The sequence below is a fragment of the Mesoplodon densirostris genome, chromosome 2 (genome assembly GCF_025265405.1).
Source record: "Mesoplodon densirostris isolate mMesDen1 chromosome 2, mMesDen1 primary haplotype, whole genome shotgun sequence".
NCBI classification, from domain to species: Eukaryota; Metazoa; Chordata; class Mammalia; order Artiodactyla; family Ziphiidae; genus Mesoplodon; species Mesoplodon densirostris.
The window spans coordinates 57,113,930-57,129,612 of record NC_082662.1 but is presented as its reverse complement, the minus strand read 5'-3'; the positions used below and the strand labels follow the sequence as shown (position 1 = coordinate 57,129,612).

General features: G+C 43.0%; 1 protein-coding gene across 2 annotated transcripts in view; it reads right to left on the bottom strand.

Annotated features, from left to right (window-relative positions):
• CACHD1 (cache domain containing 1) overlaps nt 1-15,683 on the bottom strand; it is a 218,978-nt gene that overhangs the window by 61,937 nt on the left and 141,358 nt on the right. For both annotated transcript variants that reach the window (XM_060089904.1, XM_060089905.1), the window contains exon 5: nt 2,578-2,704. In XM_060089904.1, the coding sequence (XP_059945887.1) occupies nt 2,578-2,704 (127 nt within the window). The remainder of the gene's footprint in view (nt 1-2,577; nt 2,705-15,683) is intronic.

The following is a 15,683-nucleotide window of genomic DNA, read 5'->3' as shown; positions in this document are numbered from 1 at the left end:
GCCTTCCAAAGATTAAAGCAATCGGGAGAAGGATTTAAGCAAAGCCTTTGGAAGGCTGGCTTTTTCAGCATATGTGAAAGTCCACCCTCCCTGGAAATGGAACTGGTGGCCCCCCGGGCGGGAGAGACAGAAAAGCAGGGAGAAAAAAGTCCACCAGCCAGTGCGGGGTCCTCTGCAGATTTAGAGTGGGGCTTGGCTAAAACCGAGGCAGCCTGTCATCTGTGAGCACACTGAGCAGCTTTGAATAGCTGGTCTGGTTTCTCTCTCCCCAGACAAAAGCCACTGCTAGGAGGGCCCTTTTCCTTTCTGTACTGAAACAATTTACACAGGTCAGCCACCAAAAGGCCCCTTATCCGAGCATTTAAAACTGTGCCATCAGATTTGTCCAAGCCAGTGATAGCCACTCTTCTTGCCAGGTTTTTGTTGGCCAACATTAAGAAAAGGGGTGGAGGGGAGGGGGGTGGAGGTGGGGGGAAAGCCAAAGGAGAAGTGCCTCCCACCAAAGCAACCTTCTGCTAGTGTGCGGTGCAGGCAGGTTTGTGAGAAGAGGCTTAATGAGGTCTCTATTCACAGTTTTAAAGCTGGAACAAATTAGAGGGAGCTTAAGAGAGCAAATCAGCCTCGAGAGAATTCTCTCCTTTATCGACACCCCTAAAAACACTAGAGTTTTCTGTGCAATGTTAGATGCCAGTTGAGTCACAAAAGCCTGGGCACAAATTAAGAAATACAGGCAAAGTACCAAAAAAAACTCAAAATTGGGCCAAGTTTACACTAATTGTTCTCAAGCCAAAAGTCCTACATTAATACTAAAGCACTACTATATTTTCACTAGTCAATACCATTCAGCCAAGTAGGGAAATTGGATAAAAAAAATCCAAGAGCGGTGGCTACAGAAGCGAAAGAGGCAACAGAAAATTAGGAAATCTGTCTATCCCAACGCTGACAACCATGTCGAATACTGAACTTTTAAGTCCTCCAAGCTAGGTGAGTAGATTTTTTTTTTTTTTTTAAATGACATACCCCCTCCTTTCCAATTCAACTCAACCTAAATAAAGAGCAGAATATGTGTTCACACTGTCACAATAAATTGTTAAAAACTGCTTTACTGGGATACATAAATAGCAGCATTATATGTACAACCTGGGGCTGTCCTCATAGTGCCATTGGCTCCTTTCTGATATGCTCTGCAAACCCACTCCACACTTCAAAGGATGTGGAGACCTTGCAAAAGCCTCAGAGGTGAGAGGACAGGTCAAGAGACGACGACAGCAATCTACGAGGAGAGGAACTCAGATTACTTAGTCAAGGGAACAGAGGCTTGAGGATTGATTTAATGCGTATTTAGGGTAGAGATTCGTGAAACCTCCAGAGTGTAGGTGAATGTTGATTTGTGACAAGGTGCTGCTTTTCCTTTTGGACCATCCCTCACAGGTGATCCATTAAAAGCAGAATGCCATCTAATCTATCTTCTTAGAAGTAAATGAGAATTAGATGGTTTATGGTGTCTTTGGCCTCTCCTGAGAGATGAGCCAGACTAGAACCCAAGGATTCTGGAACAGTCTCCAAGATGCTCAAGTCTTCACCATGCTGTCTAGGGAGGGAACGGAAGAAACCATACAAATGATACAAATGTCCCTCTAGGAAAAGCACAGAAGTAGTATTTTCCTTGGGGAAAATTTTAGATACAATTTATTTATTTTTTTCTTCCAGTTGTATTGAGATGTACTTGACATACAGCACTGTATAAGTTTAAGGTGTACAGCATAATGATTTGACTTACACACATCATGAAGTGATTATCACAATAAGTTTAGTGAATAGATATAATTTAAAGCAAAGATGGAAAGAAGCTAAAATGGTGGTTTAGTCTCAAAAAACGTGGCACGCAAAGCAGGCATCTTGCACTAGTTCCAGAAGTTCTGGCATCAAACATCTAACACTGCAAAAGGGAAACTGTGGGGATTAAAAAGGAAAGTATCTTTGCCTAAGGGGTTCTGTAAATTGATGAGTGTTGTCATACAAATCATCTCACCATTACGGCCTTTCTAGCTAAGTGGTAGCATCTCAAGTCATTTCCTGAGAAAAGCAGCGTGTTAAGGGCCCTCGATCCAGTGTTTTCTGGACAACCTTAAAATTTCTAGCAGCTGAGATTTGCATGTAAATTTCAAAAGGATGGCCAAGCATGTTATCACAGAAAGGAAAGCTGAGAATCACAAACTCTATTCGGAGATATGCTGTAAAGTCTTCTAGCAATGCCCTTGAGAGAAGGTATTATCATTTGTCTCTCAACGAAGGTGTCTGAAACTCAAAACAGACTGGGTGCTTCAAAATTTTTTATTTCTTAGTAAATACCTTGTTTTATTTGGCTTGTTAGATAGTTCTGAAAAAGTTCCAGGCTTCATCATTTGCCTTCCCAGGCATTTCTACACCCACATATGTTAAATAATGAAATCATTTCAGGATAAGTTTCTGAAACCACAGTTTGGAGGCGGAGCTGTGTGTATGAATGGGGAGTCTATGTTTTATACAGATTACTCTTCAGCAGTAATTAAAACTTTGGCAAGCAAGTCAACGTACCTACTGCGATGCTCATAGCTGCCCTTACACCGGAACTTGTGTGCTGGGAAAACAGTGAAAATTCCTTCTTCTGAACTGAAATACTGCCACTTAATTCCAGGGTTGGATTTCAGGTTGTCTGCAAGAACTGGAGGAGTGGGGAAAAAGACATAGAACCAACAAATCCACAGGTGCACGCAGGCACTGTGCCTCAGGCATCTGTTTTGCATAAATGGTTTGTACTATGAAGAAATCCCAGTAGGTATAAGGCTGTAAATTTTCTACTAAACATTTTCTTTCTGTCCCTTAAAAAAATACCCCATGAGTAGAAAATGTAATGAATGTTTCAGTCAAGTGAAGCAATCACTCTTAACATTGTATGGTGACACTATATGTCGTGAATTATTTTTTCAGCATAAATGATTCATTTGCATTAATCTCTCTCCTCACTGGGCTGGTCCCTGTTAAGCCAGTGTATACTTGCTGGCTTGGGGTATGTTCTCTAACTATGGAAAACAGTAATATTAATAGGCTAGTCTCCCGAGGGACTAGACCTGTGACCTTGACCTTGTTCACTTCACAATGAGGGAAACAGCATCGATAGTACTTGAAAAATGAGAACCATAATCATTCAGGAAGAGCTTACAGAATGACTCCAACATGGCAGCACTGGAATAGAGGCCTTCCCTCACATTATCTCATTTAATCCATAAAACAACCCTAGGATGAAGGTGGTATTATTATTTTTTTAGCATCTTTATTGGAGTATAATTGCTTTACAATGGTGTGTTAGTTTCTGCTGTATAACAAAGTGAATCAGCTATATGTATACATATATCCCCATATCTCCTCCCTCTTGCGTCTCCCTCCCTCCCTCCCTCCTCACAAAGCAGAAGCTGGTATTATTATTCCCTACTTTGGAGTTGAGAAAATATGCTTACAGAGCTTAAGCAAATTGGCTGAGGCCTTGTCAGGAACTGGCTGAGCTGGGATTCAAATCTGGGTGTCCTGGCTCCCGTGTTCTTTACATCAGTTGGTGTTGCCTCCCTTCCTAAGTGTACTGCATCCCTGCCACTGGTTTGCAGCTGGGGTGGCAGCCACCTTACTGTGTGCGATACTGTCCCGAAAACTCCATGAAGTCTTTCTCTCTTCTCTGCTGCCCCTTCACTCTACTCCACACCACCTCATTTATGTATTACACACTACTGTGTGCAGGGTACTGCTTTACATGTTGCAAGATATACAAAGATGAGCAGAAAACAAGCCCTCCTGTAAGAAGCAATACATCAGAAGAATTATATAGAGGGAAACGGAGCAAAACAAAAAAGCATGAGGTGTATTTGGCAAAAATATATATATATAAAGCTCTGAATGCCACAGAGCCATCCTTTTTTTTTTTTTTCCTTTGGCCGCGCCTTGCAGCATGTGGGAATCTTAGTCCTCCAACCAGGGATCGACCCACACCCCCTGCAGTGGAAGTGTGGAGTCTTAACCACTGGACTACCAGGGAAGTCCCCAACACATGGCCATCCTTTAGTCTGGCTTGGGGGTCAGCAAGCTTCTGTAAAGGGCCAGGTGGTCAGTGATTCTGGCTTTGCAGACCATATGGTCTCTGTTCCAACTACCCAACACTGCCTTGTGGTGCAAAAATAGCCACAGACATCCATAAAAGAATGTGTGGGTGTGTTCAATCAAAGCGAATTTGCGAACATCAGTGGCAAGCCCAGTTTGGGCAGTGGTCCTCCAACCATGCTGTGTAAAATGTACTATGTGGAGGCCTTCAAAAATGTTCAGCAGTTACCCTGCCCAACACACACCAAGGAGCTACAGCACACTGTAGCCTCACACAAATCCTAGGAGTAAACAGCTATTAACCCCAAGTTACAGATGAGGAAACAGGCTGAGAGAGGTTTGTTGACTTGCTTGAGGTTTCACAGTGGACAAGAAGGGAGTCAAGCCAGTGTATGACCACAACGCCCATCCCCTCTCTCCACTCGGCCAGCCAGCCTTATCAAGGTCATCACCTGGACTCAGGCGACCACTCTCTCTCAGGGGACCAATGCTGACGCGAGTGCATGTAAACACGGAAGAGGGTTTTTCTCTGCCTTGTCTCCTGGGAGTCTGAAGCTCAACCTTGATCTCATATTAGCACTCTTCTCCAGGCAACCCTGCCAACCCAGCAATAAAAAGGCAAACACCGCCTTTGGGAGAAAGGAAAGCTCGGTGACCTCATTTAAAAGTAACATCTGTAACAATAAACAGGCTACAGTGAGACTATTAAAAGGGGAGCTAATGAGAGCAAGAATGTTTTAAAAATAAATCAGAATTCACACAGTGCGTGATACATTTAGTCTCACCACAAAAGATCATTCTGGTTCCATTCCAGCACTAGAGCCTAAGTATCGGGCAAGGTTCCTCAAACCCTCCTGCTGAGAACTCCTTTGGTATCTGATTAAATTTCATCTGTTACTCAGCACTAGCAGAAGATGACGGCTATGATGGTAATGAGGACCCCAGGGCCCAGAAGCCATCAATCTATCGTTGTGGTGTGCACCCCAGGCAGGCCCCTCCTGACTTAGAGGTGGAAGTGGATGATAGCCCTACTATCTATGCAGAGAACCCAGAGGGGTCTTCCCCCATTCATAGGAGTCAGTTAGGCGTTCTGACCACTGGATCACTTGGGCTGGGGTCCCACACACTCACTCTTTCCTCAGAAATGCTGGAAGCTGTCCAGGAGGAAAAGCTGGGCAGACGCCCAACCTGTGAGCCCACGATGCACAGTGCTAGGCTTTAAGTTATCAACGGGCAGGGTCTGTATCTGTCTAAACTGCTCTGCACACCGATCTCAGACAGACACACGTGAAGGAGGCAATGAATGTTTCTTCCTCACTGAAGCTGAAACCGAACCCCAGGACAGAAGTTCGTCACACCCTCTGACATCCTCCAGCATTTTACCTCTTCCCACCTTCTAGCTAGAATTACTGTCCTAACAGGAAACTGTTCTATCCTCCATCCCTAGACTCAAAGATCCTTGAGGGTGAGATCTATATCTAAGCCAGGTCTGTTACCCCTGAAGCAGAGATTCCCAGTACTTTTCACATCAAGGCGCACACTCTGCGTGATATCTGTAGCATACAGGCTGGGAAGATCTGCATGGAAGTACTATTTCTCGAATGTTTTGATACTTTTGTTTGATAAATTCTAAAACCTTACTTTCCTCTAATGCCAAATCCAATTAAACATAAATTAAATATAGAGCAATGATTAAATAAATCAATATAGAGCAATCATAATTCTAAATATGTTTAAAAATGATAAACACTCCCTTCTCCCAGCACTACTGCCAATGCAACCAGTACAAAAATAGGTAAATGGAGAGAGAAAAAGCCTGCTTGTTGGATGATTTCACAGGACTATACATGTCAAAACATAGTATATGCTAAACATGTGAAGTTTATTCGATGTCAATTATTCCTCAATAAAGTTGATTTGATAATAGTGCAAATTTATTGAGCATCATACAAACTAGTTTTATACACAGTCTGATGTTTTATAAAGACTCTATGAGTTTGCTACTATACCCATTTTACAGATAAAGAACTAACTTGCTCAGAGTCATAAGGGCAGAGTCATGATTTGACCTAGGTGTCTGCCTCCAAAGTCCTGGCTCTTTCCAGAACACTGTAGTGTTTCTACATGTCCATAGATACATGCTGGATGAATTGGCAATGAATAGATAAAAAACGCACTGAGTACTTCTTGAGAGGAAGAATAAATATATAAACAGGTTGTGGTTCTCAATCAGAATAATCAGTTGCATCAGTTTGTAAATATACAGTGTAAATAAATACAATTAAGGAGACACTTGACTCCTTAAGGAATGATTTCAAAATTGAAATAAGACATAAGGCTAAAGTGAACATTTAATCTTGTGAGAAAAAACAAACTGCCGAACTGCTAAAACTGGCACACACCAGCTGGGAGTCCAATGTCATGGGCTTTACCATCGACTCCACAGGCTGGTCTACCTGGAAAATGGCAGAGACACAAGCTACAGCTTGGAAGGTAGAGTCGACGGTAATTACAGCACTCAGAACTGTGCGTGAGGTCAAACAATAGTGTATTTTATTATTATTATTATTATTTTTTGCAGAACGTGGCCCTCTCACTGTTGTGGCCTCTCCCATTGCGGAGCACAGGATCCGGACGCGCAGGCTCAGCGGCCATGGCTCACAGGCCCAGCCGCTCCGCGGCATGTGGGATCTTCCCAGACCGGGGCACGAACCCGTGTCCCCTGCATCAGCAGGTGGACTCTCAACCACTGCGCCACCAGGGAAGCCCTCAATAGTGTATTTTAGATAATAAAGGGAGTATTTATTTGAGAGAGAAACTATAGCACTGATGCCTCTTAATTATTTTGTAGGTGATCAACTGGTTAGAGATGTGAGCCTGATGTGTCTTTTTCTTTCACTGTCAAATTGAGCAGGCATAAGAAAGCCATTTGGACACGGGCCCAGTGCTATTCTGCACTTTTTACTTAATTCAGGTTGGCTCTTAGGAACTAGAAGGGATACCCTGGTAAATCAGATGGACTGTGAATAAGCAGCCATGGGTTAAAGTGCCATCTCTGAGTGGCAAGCTCTCTGACCTTCAGTTTAACTTTCTATCTAGTATCCAAAGGCATCTTTCTAAAATGGAAATCAAATCTCACCACTGATTTGCTTAAAACTGCTCAAAGGTTTCCCACATAATCATGCCTAGTATTAAATCCAACCCCATCAGGCCCTGTACCATCTGGTCCCTTCCTACTCCCCAGCCTCACCTTTCCCCTTTCCAACTCACTACATTGTACATCAAGAGCTATTTCTTTTTAGTTCTGTAAATATGCCAATCTTTTTGCAATGGAATAACTCTTCACCTTCTCAGAGAGACCTTCCCTGACCACCCTCCATTATTATTCTCCCTAGAGCATCCAGTATTTTCCTTCATAGGAAATTTTTGCCATAGATGGCAAAAATTGGTAAGTTCGGTGTATTTATTTCTGCCGCTATTTGTTTCGTGCCTCTCATGCAGAGGAGCTGTCAGTCCCAGGAGGGCAGGGGCCAAGTCAATTTTGTTCATCACATGCCCTGGCCCTGGCACAAGCCCAGTTTTTAGGAAGCACTCAGTCAGTATTTGCTGAGTGAATCAGTGAATGATGATGTTGGCCAAGGCATGTGATTTCACAATCTCCACATCTGTAAAGTAATAGATTTGGACAAGGTGTTTCCAAAGACCCTGTAGAAACCCAGAGAAAAGTGGTAAGAGGGCAAAGAATGAAGGTCAATAGGAAGGAAGTGCATGGATTTACAACTAGAGAGGAAGAGCTTTTATCAAGTTTACGAAAGAAAAAAGGAAGAGCATTCTCACTTCCTATTCGCTTAGAAGCTGTAGGTCAGTACTATGAGATCATTAATAGTGATTCAATACTTTGCAAAATGTCCAAACGGTACCAGGAAACATTTAAATGAGAATGATGGAGAAAACTTAATATTGGCCTTTAAAGGATGTGGAGCTCCCTGTGATGGCTCCTGTTTCTTTAAAGGCAAGCCTCTCCACCCCCTTCAACAACTGACTATTTCTCACTTACACATCCTATGCTAATTATAAGTGAAGACCAAGAATTTTGCCATACCCTTGGCTTATTTTTTCTTCGACAAACTGTCATCAGATAAGCAGCTGAAAAACCGTGCCTTTCCTCTTTCTAGGCATTCCTGTCTATTGGGTCTCAAGATCCGCCTGCACACAGTATACTGAACTGTCTGTGGATAATTCTAACATATGGGTCCCAGATTCCACAGTCCCCAAATATTTGCCTTCCAATTTTATCATCTACATCTGACTAGTTCTTATGTCATTGGCCTCTCCAGTCAAAACAAAACCAACCATGTCCCCAAACTCCTTGCCTGCCTTCTTTAATGCTTAACCCACCAGGCCAATGAGAAAGAGATGGATTATGAACCGCCCGTAGTTGGGCTGTTACTTTCTCAATAGCATTATCCAGCGGAAGTAGGGACAAAGGGAAAATGCTCTGTAACAGAAAGCCTGTGCTCCCACTTCGAGGAACTTTGGGCTTCCCGATGCCCAGCCCAACACTGCTCAGCAAAGCACACAGAGCTATCTACTTCCCACAGCTTGCCAAATGTAAAATACAGGAGCTGTCCTAAGCACACAGAGGTGCAGACACACAAAAACACACATACTTTCCTAACAGACCAGAAATTACATAGCACCTTTCAGTAATACTCTGCAATTGCAATCCTTTTGGAGGGAAGTAAAATAAATTAACATCCTGAGGACTCCAAACAAAATTTCTGGCATTATACCCTATCACACCTTTCCAATTCCTACTCCTTGCTCACATCCTGAGTATCGTTTTACCACGTATTCTGGAGGGGCCATATTTCATGGATACTGTGTATGCTGTTCCAGAAGGGGCAAGCATATTGAGTGTTTGACCATGTACCAGGCACTTTGCAAGGTCTTTTATTTATATTATCTCAGTTAATTCTTACAACAACTCTATGAGGTGGGTTTTATTTATTATTCAGGAAACCAAGGCATAGAGAGGTTAATTTTCCCAAGTATTTAACAGCAAGCAAGAGCCAGAATGTGGAGGTTTACCAAAGCGATACTGTTATTATCATTTTATAGCTAAGGATATTCTGGCTCAAAGGGAGGAGTTACTTAAGTTTTGGGTCTGGAATAGGATCCAGGCCACACAGTCCTCTGATTCTTCCACTAAAGCCCATTGCCGAAGTTAGGTTAATGGCAGCTGACCCAGCCATCTCATTGTATTTACTTTAGTCTAATACTAAGGAGAGGACATCCACAAATCTCTGATTCCGTTCCAAGCTCACAGTTCATCATGTCCATTCTAAGCTAATTACATAATGTAAAATAACCAGTCCATTCTGTCTTGATTCTGTTGAGGCAGCTTGGTCATGGGCTCAGATAATCCAGAACAAATTTCTGGGGCAATCCAAAATCAGCACAGGATCCACTGCTCTACCCTCTTCCTTTCTCAGAGACCATTCCCAGAGGACACAAAGGTCAAGGTAGTTTCCAAACACTCATGGAAAGAATAAGAGAAAATTAACAGAGGTGGAGTTCTCAAACCTGGCTGATCATCGCAATCAGCTTTTGAAGCCTACAGATTCCCAAGCTTTACCAAGCCAACATTCTGATTCACTAGGTCTGGGTTGGGGGACAATAGGCATTTTTGACAAAGCACTTCAGGTAACCCTGATGATCAGCCAGGTTTGGGACAACTCAACCAAGATGTTAAACTCCATTGTCCTGTCCGTTTCCTTAGCTTCACTTGCTTCTTAGACTCTCTCTCTCTATCTCTCTCTCTGTCTTTCTTCAGCATATAAATATTTTCAAGTTGCTCTAACTTAAAAAACTATTATCTGCAGAACCATCCCTAAATCCTACCCCTTCCTAAGTTATCAGTGACCTTTCACCTTTTCTCTGCCAATCAACCTTTCACCTTTTCTCCGCCAATCAATCAGTGACCTTTCAACTTTCTCTGCCGTGGACAGTGGTCTCCACGGACTCTCTGCTTCTTGCCATCCCATTAACCACTCATCTTGGATGACGCCATGCTTGCTTAGGCCATGGCCCCTCTCCACGACCCCTCCCACTTTTGGATGACCTAGTCTACTTCCAGTTTTCTCTTTTCCCAGGCTAACTACTCTTCTATCCATTCTTCACAAAACTCTCTTGCCTGCCCTGCTTAAAGTCCGTCAGCTGCTTGACTTCAAGCTAAGAAACAAATCAAAACAAAAACCAAACCAAACCCAAAGCAAACTCCTCAGACTGATATACAAGGCCCATTAAAATCTGGCTTAGTGCTACCTTCATCTTCCGTTACTTATTATTCCCTTCTCCACAGTGGTCGGCATGTTCCACAGATTCTGAAATGGGACATGTGTTTGCCACAAGCACGTCACCTAATTCCTATTGTCTTCTGAGACTCAACTCAACCTCACAATTTGAGTCAAGTGCCCCAGGCTTACCTTTATCATGACAGCATTTAGCACTGCATCACGACCATTTGTCTGCTGATTTTTCTCCTCATTCCTAGTGCCCTCAACACACATAGGACAAGGTGTGAGCTCTCTGAGGGGAGAAATTCTGTCTTAATTACCCTGGTGTGTGCCACAGTAACTACGGTAAAGCTGTCCCCTGAGAAGCTTGTTATGAGAGAGAGAGAGAGAGTCAGGGTTGGTTCTGGTCTCAAGCTTTGGTGAGGAACAAAATGAAGCTGCTGCTAACTAACATATGGAACATGGGCTGGGGAGGAGGTTTGGGTTGGAAGAGAGAAGGTGATAGGTTTGGTCAAAAGAGACTGAAGTGCTATTAGGCAGAATACAGTAATGGGGAGAAATCCCTTCATCTTAAGCAGTCTGCTGTAAGGAGCACATCGGACAAGGAGTCAGGCCATGTATGTTGAGTCACATCAATACCAACAATTTGTTGTTTGACGTTAGGTAGGTTGGTTAATAGATCCTATCTAGTTTAGGTAGCTAGGCTTGTTTCTCATCTATAATACTGAGTATACATTTTTCCTTGGTATCCATGGTAAGACTAAGACAAAAGTATGTAGCAGTGTATGAGGTACCAAGGAACAACGGACTGATTTTCTTGTGTGCATTGCATGTTTGAAATCACCATAGTTAGTTTCATGTAAATAATACTATTCATCTGGATAGTCTGTCTCTATATAGTCTCCCTATACCTGAGACTTTTTTTTTTTTTTTTTTTTTTTGCGGTACACGGGCTTCTCACTGTTATGGCCTCTCCCGTTGCGGAGCACAGGCTCCGGACGCGCAGGCTCAGCGGCCATGGCTCACGGGCCCAGCCGCTCTGCGGCATGTGGGATCCTCCCGGACCGGGGCATGAACCCGCATCCCCTGCATCGGCAGGCGGACGCTCAACCACTGCGCCACCGGGGAAGCCCACCTGAGACATTTATATGTGCTGATTTGCTGTTAAGCTAAGAAAGCCAGGCCTGACTTATAGCACATCACGACTACATTCTCCTCTTCACTAAGGTCCTCCCAAAAGTCTCGGTTATTCCATTACAAAGATGAGACAACAAAAGTACAAATGAAATCCTAGTTCTATTCATTCATTTATTCATTCAATGAGCATTTACTGTGTACCTGCTATGGGTAAAGCACTGGATTGAGCACCTGGCATACAAAAAATAAATTAAAAGGAATAGAGCATCAAACAGATGTTCAATATAAAAAAAAATTAAAATTCTATAATAAGAATGTACCATAGAATAAAGTAGTGAAGAGTTGTACCTGGGCCAACACAACTCTGAAGGGTCACCCCAGCCTCTAAGCTCCCCTGGGGGTGGCTGAGGACTCCACTGAGGCTGTATCTCAGCCCATCTTCCCCTACTGCTCAATCCTGCTTCCTTCCCTTTCCCTGCAGACTGCCAACCTCCATCTCAGAGTCTGCCTCCTGGTAAACCCAACCTGCTTCAACAGACAAGGAATTCTTACCGAACAAGAGCAAAGTATGGAGGAGTAATAGAAACTGGAGATTTGAAGCAATGAAAGGGATTCCCTGAGGATACAGCTCAGAGGGCTTAAGGAAGAGGAAGAGAAGCAGAAGATGAATTTTAAAGGCTTCCACCTTTATCTTAGAGGTAAACTATCAGAGGTTTTTGAGAAATAGAGTTATAGAGCAGATATTTTCAGAATACCTACAGTGTGTAGGATATATTGAAAATGAGAAAGAATAGGAGAAGGGAAAACTTTTGGGAGGTTTCGACATTAATTCATCTTCTAGAAAGGAAATGAAGATTTAAGTTTATGGTATTGGAGTGGAGAAAACAAAAGGGATTCAAGACACACCTTTGAACTATGGAATCTAAGCCAAGTTTCCCTTCAATGAAAAGGGTAACGAGGGACTTCCCTGGTGGCGCAGTGGTTAAGACTCCGCCCTCCCAATGCAGTGGGGCCGGGTTTGATACATGGTCAGGGAACTAGATCCCACATGCATGCTGCAACTAAGAGTTCGCATGCCACACTAAGGAGCCCTTGAGCCTCAACTAAGGAGCCCACCTGCCACAACTAAGACCCGGCACAACCAAATAAATAAATAAATATTTTTTAAAAAAAGGATAACGAGACCTACATTACCACTGGATGTGATGAGAAGGAAGAGGGACACACAGGTAAATGCCTAGCCAGGTGTCTTGTACACAGTAAATACTCGGCAAATATTCATTCTCTCACACTCTCATTTGGTCAAAACTGTTAAAGCCTGAAGTACTGGGTAGAAAAAGGCAAGGAAGAATTCCCAGGAGAGGGGTACCCAGATTGTGGAGTAAGTTTAGAGGAAAGGGTTCTTGTTTGTTTGATTGTTTTAAATTTTGAGGTAGCTACAGGATAATCATGGAGAGATGTGTCCCCTGAAGTTGGTTCCTCAATAAATAAACTCAGAAACAGGCCAGGGCTGGAGACAGAGATTTAGAATTGAGTAGCATGTGGTAGGAGTGGGAGTACTGCATAAATCGAGAACATTCAGGGAGATAACACTCAGCGAGCAGAGGGAGGTGGTGAAGAGAAGACACGTGGGGACATCCACTTTAGGGAAAAGGAGCTCAAGAAGAAGGATGAAAAGGCCTGGACAGAGAAGTCCGGGGATAAATGGCACAGGACAATTTTATAGGAACTAAGGATTACAGAGTTTCAAAAAAGAAGCTTACATGCCAAATGTTATATAGCGGTCAAGTGAAACTGTGGAGGGGTCCCTTGAGATCCTCCAGGGAGCAATGATATAGTGAAAACCTGGGACAGTCTAAATGTTGAACTGGAATAGACTGGTTGATTCAACAATGTTACACAATTATACACTGCTACGATGATAGAGATGTATATTTATTTACATAGACACAGAAGAATGTCCAGAATACATTTGCTAAGTAAAAAAATAAACAAACAACAAAAAACCAGGCTGTATCCATTATGATCATAGGTATTATGGAAAGAGTATATATATACTCTTTCCATAATGAATATATGTGGCTAATAAAAATCTTCTGAAATCAGTGTAATAGGGTTGTTGTGAGAAACTATAAGATGAGACTTCAAAGTAGCTCACAGTATAGGAATAGAGCTTGAAGGGGAAGCAAGGTGAAGAAAAGGGCCCTGTTTGTGTACTTAATTTTGTGTATGTACATACGTACACCCACATACATGAACGTAAACGGAACCATATAACCTCAAGAATCTAGATTTCTCAGTGACTGAATAGTTTTTTAGATGTTATAAAAATAATTACCAATCTTTTATAATACTAATGCAATCATGAAGCTGGAGTAATTAGGAATTTAAAAAACCCCTAGAAATTCCTAGTTTTGTTGATTTTTATTCTTTTATTATAGATAGAACACAGCTTCACACTGCATTGGTATTAGCATTTGTTGTTGTTGTTGTTGCGGTACGTGGGCCTCGCACTATTGCGGCCTCTCCCGTTGCGGAGCACAGGCTCCGAACACGCAGGCTCAGCGGCCATGGCTCACGGGCCCAGCCACTCCGCAGCATGTGGGATCCTCCTAGACCGGGGCACGAACCTACGTCCTCTGCATCGGCAGGCAGACTCTCAACCACTGCGCCACCAGGGAAGCCCTTAGCATTTTTAATAGATAATTTTCAAGCTATTTTAAAGAAAAGTGAAAAACCTATAGCACAGAGCCAATCTTTGTCGTTCACAGAAGGAAGCAATGAAGCCATTGAAATTAACAGCACGGTCCATAGCCGCCAGTGCCCACCTGTACCTCCTGCAGCATCTCCTGCTGTAACGTGACTTATACACGCCTCTTTCACCCTGTGAATCCTGTTTCTCAATGAAGACGGCAACGTGACCAAGATCGAAGTTTGCAACTTCAAATGCTCTTTAAATCAAATACAATAAAGGAAGTCCAGACACCTTTTCTTCTGGCGAGAAAGACTAACTCCCACTTCCGCTCTCACCTCAACTGTGTAACTCAAGAGAGCAAGAGGCAACTTTCCTTGGACTCTTCAAATAAACTCTCTTTAGGGATCAGGCTACACACAAGAAAATACCTCAGCAGGAATTTTAAAAAAGAGAGAGAGAGAGAGAGAGAGAGAAGTAGAAACTAGAGATAAAAGCAGGAAAGACCCTGAACAAAACATGACCAGCACCATCATGTAACACATGCACTGTCAAACGTTAATTATTTGAATGGATTCAGGGGCAAGGAGTCAATTTAGAAAGTAGAGATCTGGCAGGGATGGTTTTAAGATGAAGAATACACATGTGTGTTGGATGGATGGACACATGACCTAGTTTTGGATGAATGAAGCTAAGAACGGTTTACAATTTGTGCGAGTCTGTTTCCAGCTACGCTGAGAGGCAATCTGAAACTGTGTTATCAATTAGGGACCCATTGATGGATTATATACAGTCTAAGGCTGGACATCTTACAGATGTAAATATCAGACATGTGATAGCCTACGAAGCACATTAATTCTGCTCTGAAAAGGGGCATGAGCTGTAGAGGAGGGAAAGGGGGAGCTCTGAGGTCACCCTCCACCATCTCCCACTCCTCTCGTATTACAAATGACTGCTCAAGAATGTGGACTTTGGGATGCAGCCACTGCTTGGTGGAATGTCACAAAACTTCAAATACAAGCAAGTCAGTTCTCAGACACCTGAATACTGCCAAAAATGGCTTGTAAATCTAGCTATGTCAACTGTGCCGAGAACAACTCTTGTCAGGTAGGACGTTAGACTTGAGACGTGCTCTTGCAAACAGCAAAACTCAAGATCTGATCTTTAACTACATACCTCTGCCCTCACCATCTCTTCCTCCCCACCTCTCCCTTGACAAATAAAGACTGTAATAAAATAGCATATTGTCAGGATTCCCAATTATTTGCACAGCTGAGCTCTACCCTAAACCTCTGTCACAGAAGAGAACTCTTAGTATAACTACCAGGTCTTCAGTGCCTCCCCGTCCCCATCCCACCCCCACCACTAGCCTCACTCTCAGCTGATGGTTTTGCTTCCTACGTCTCTGAGAAAACGCAGTCACTACG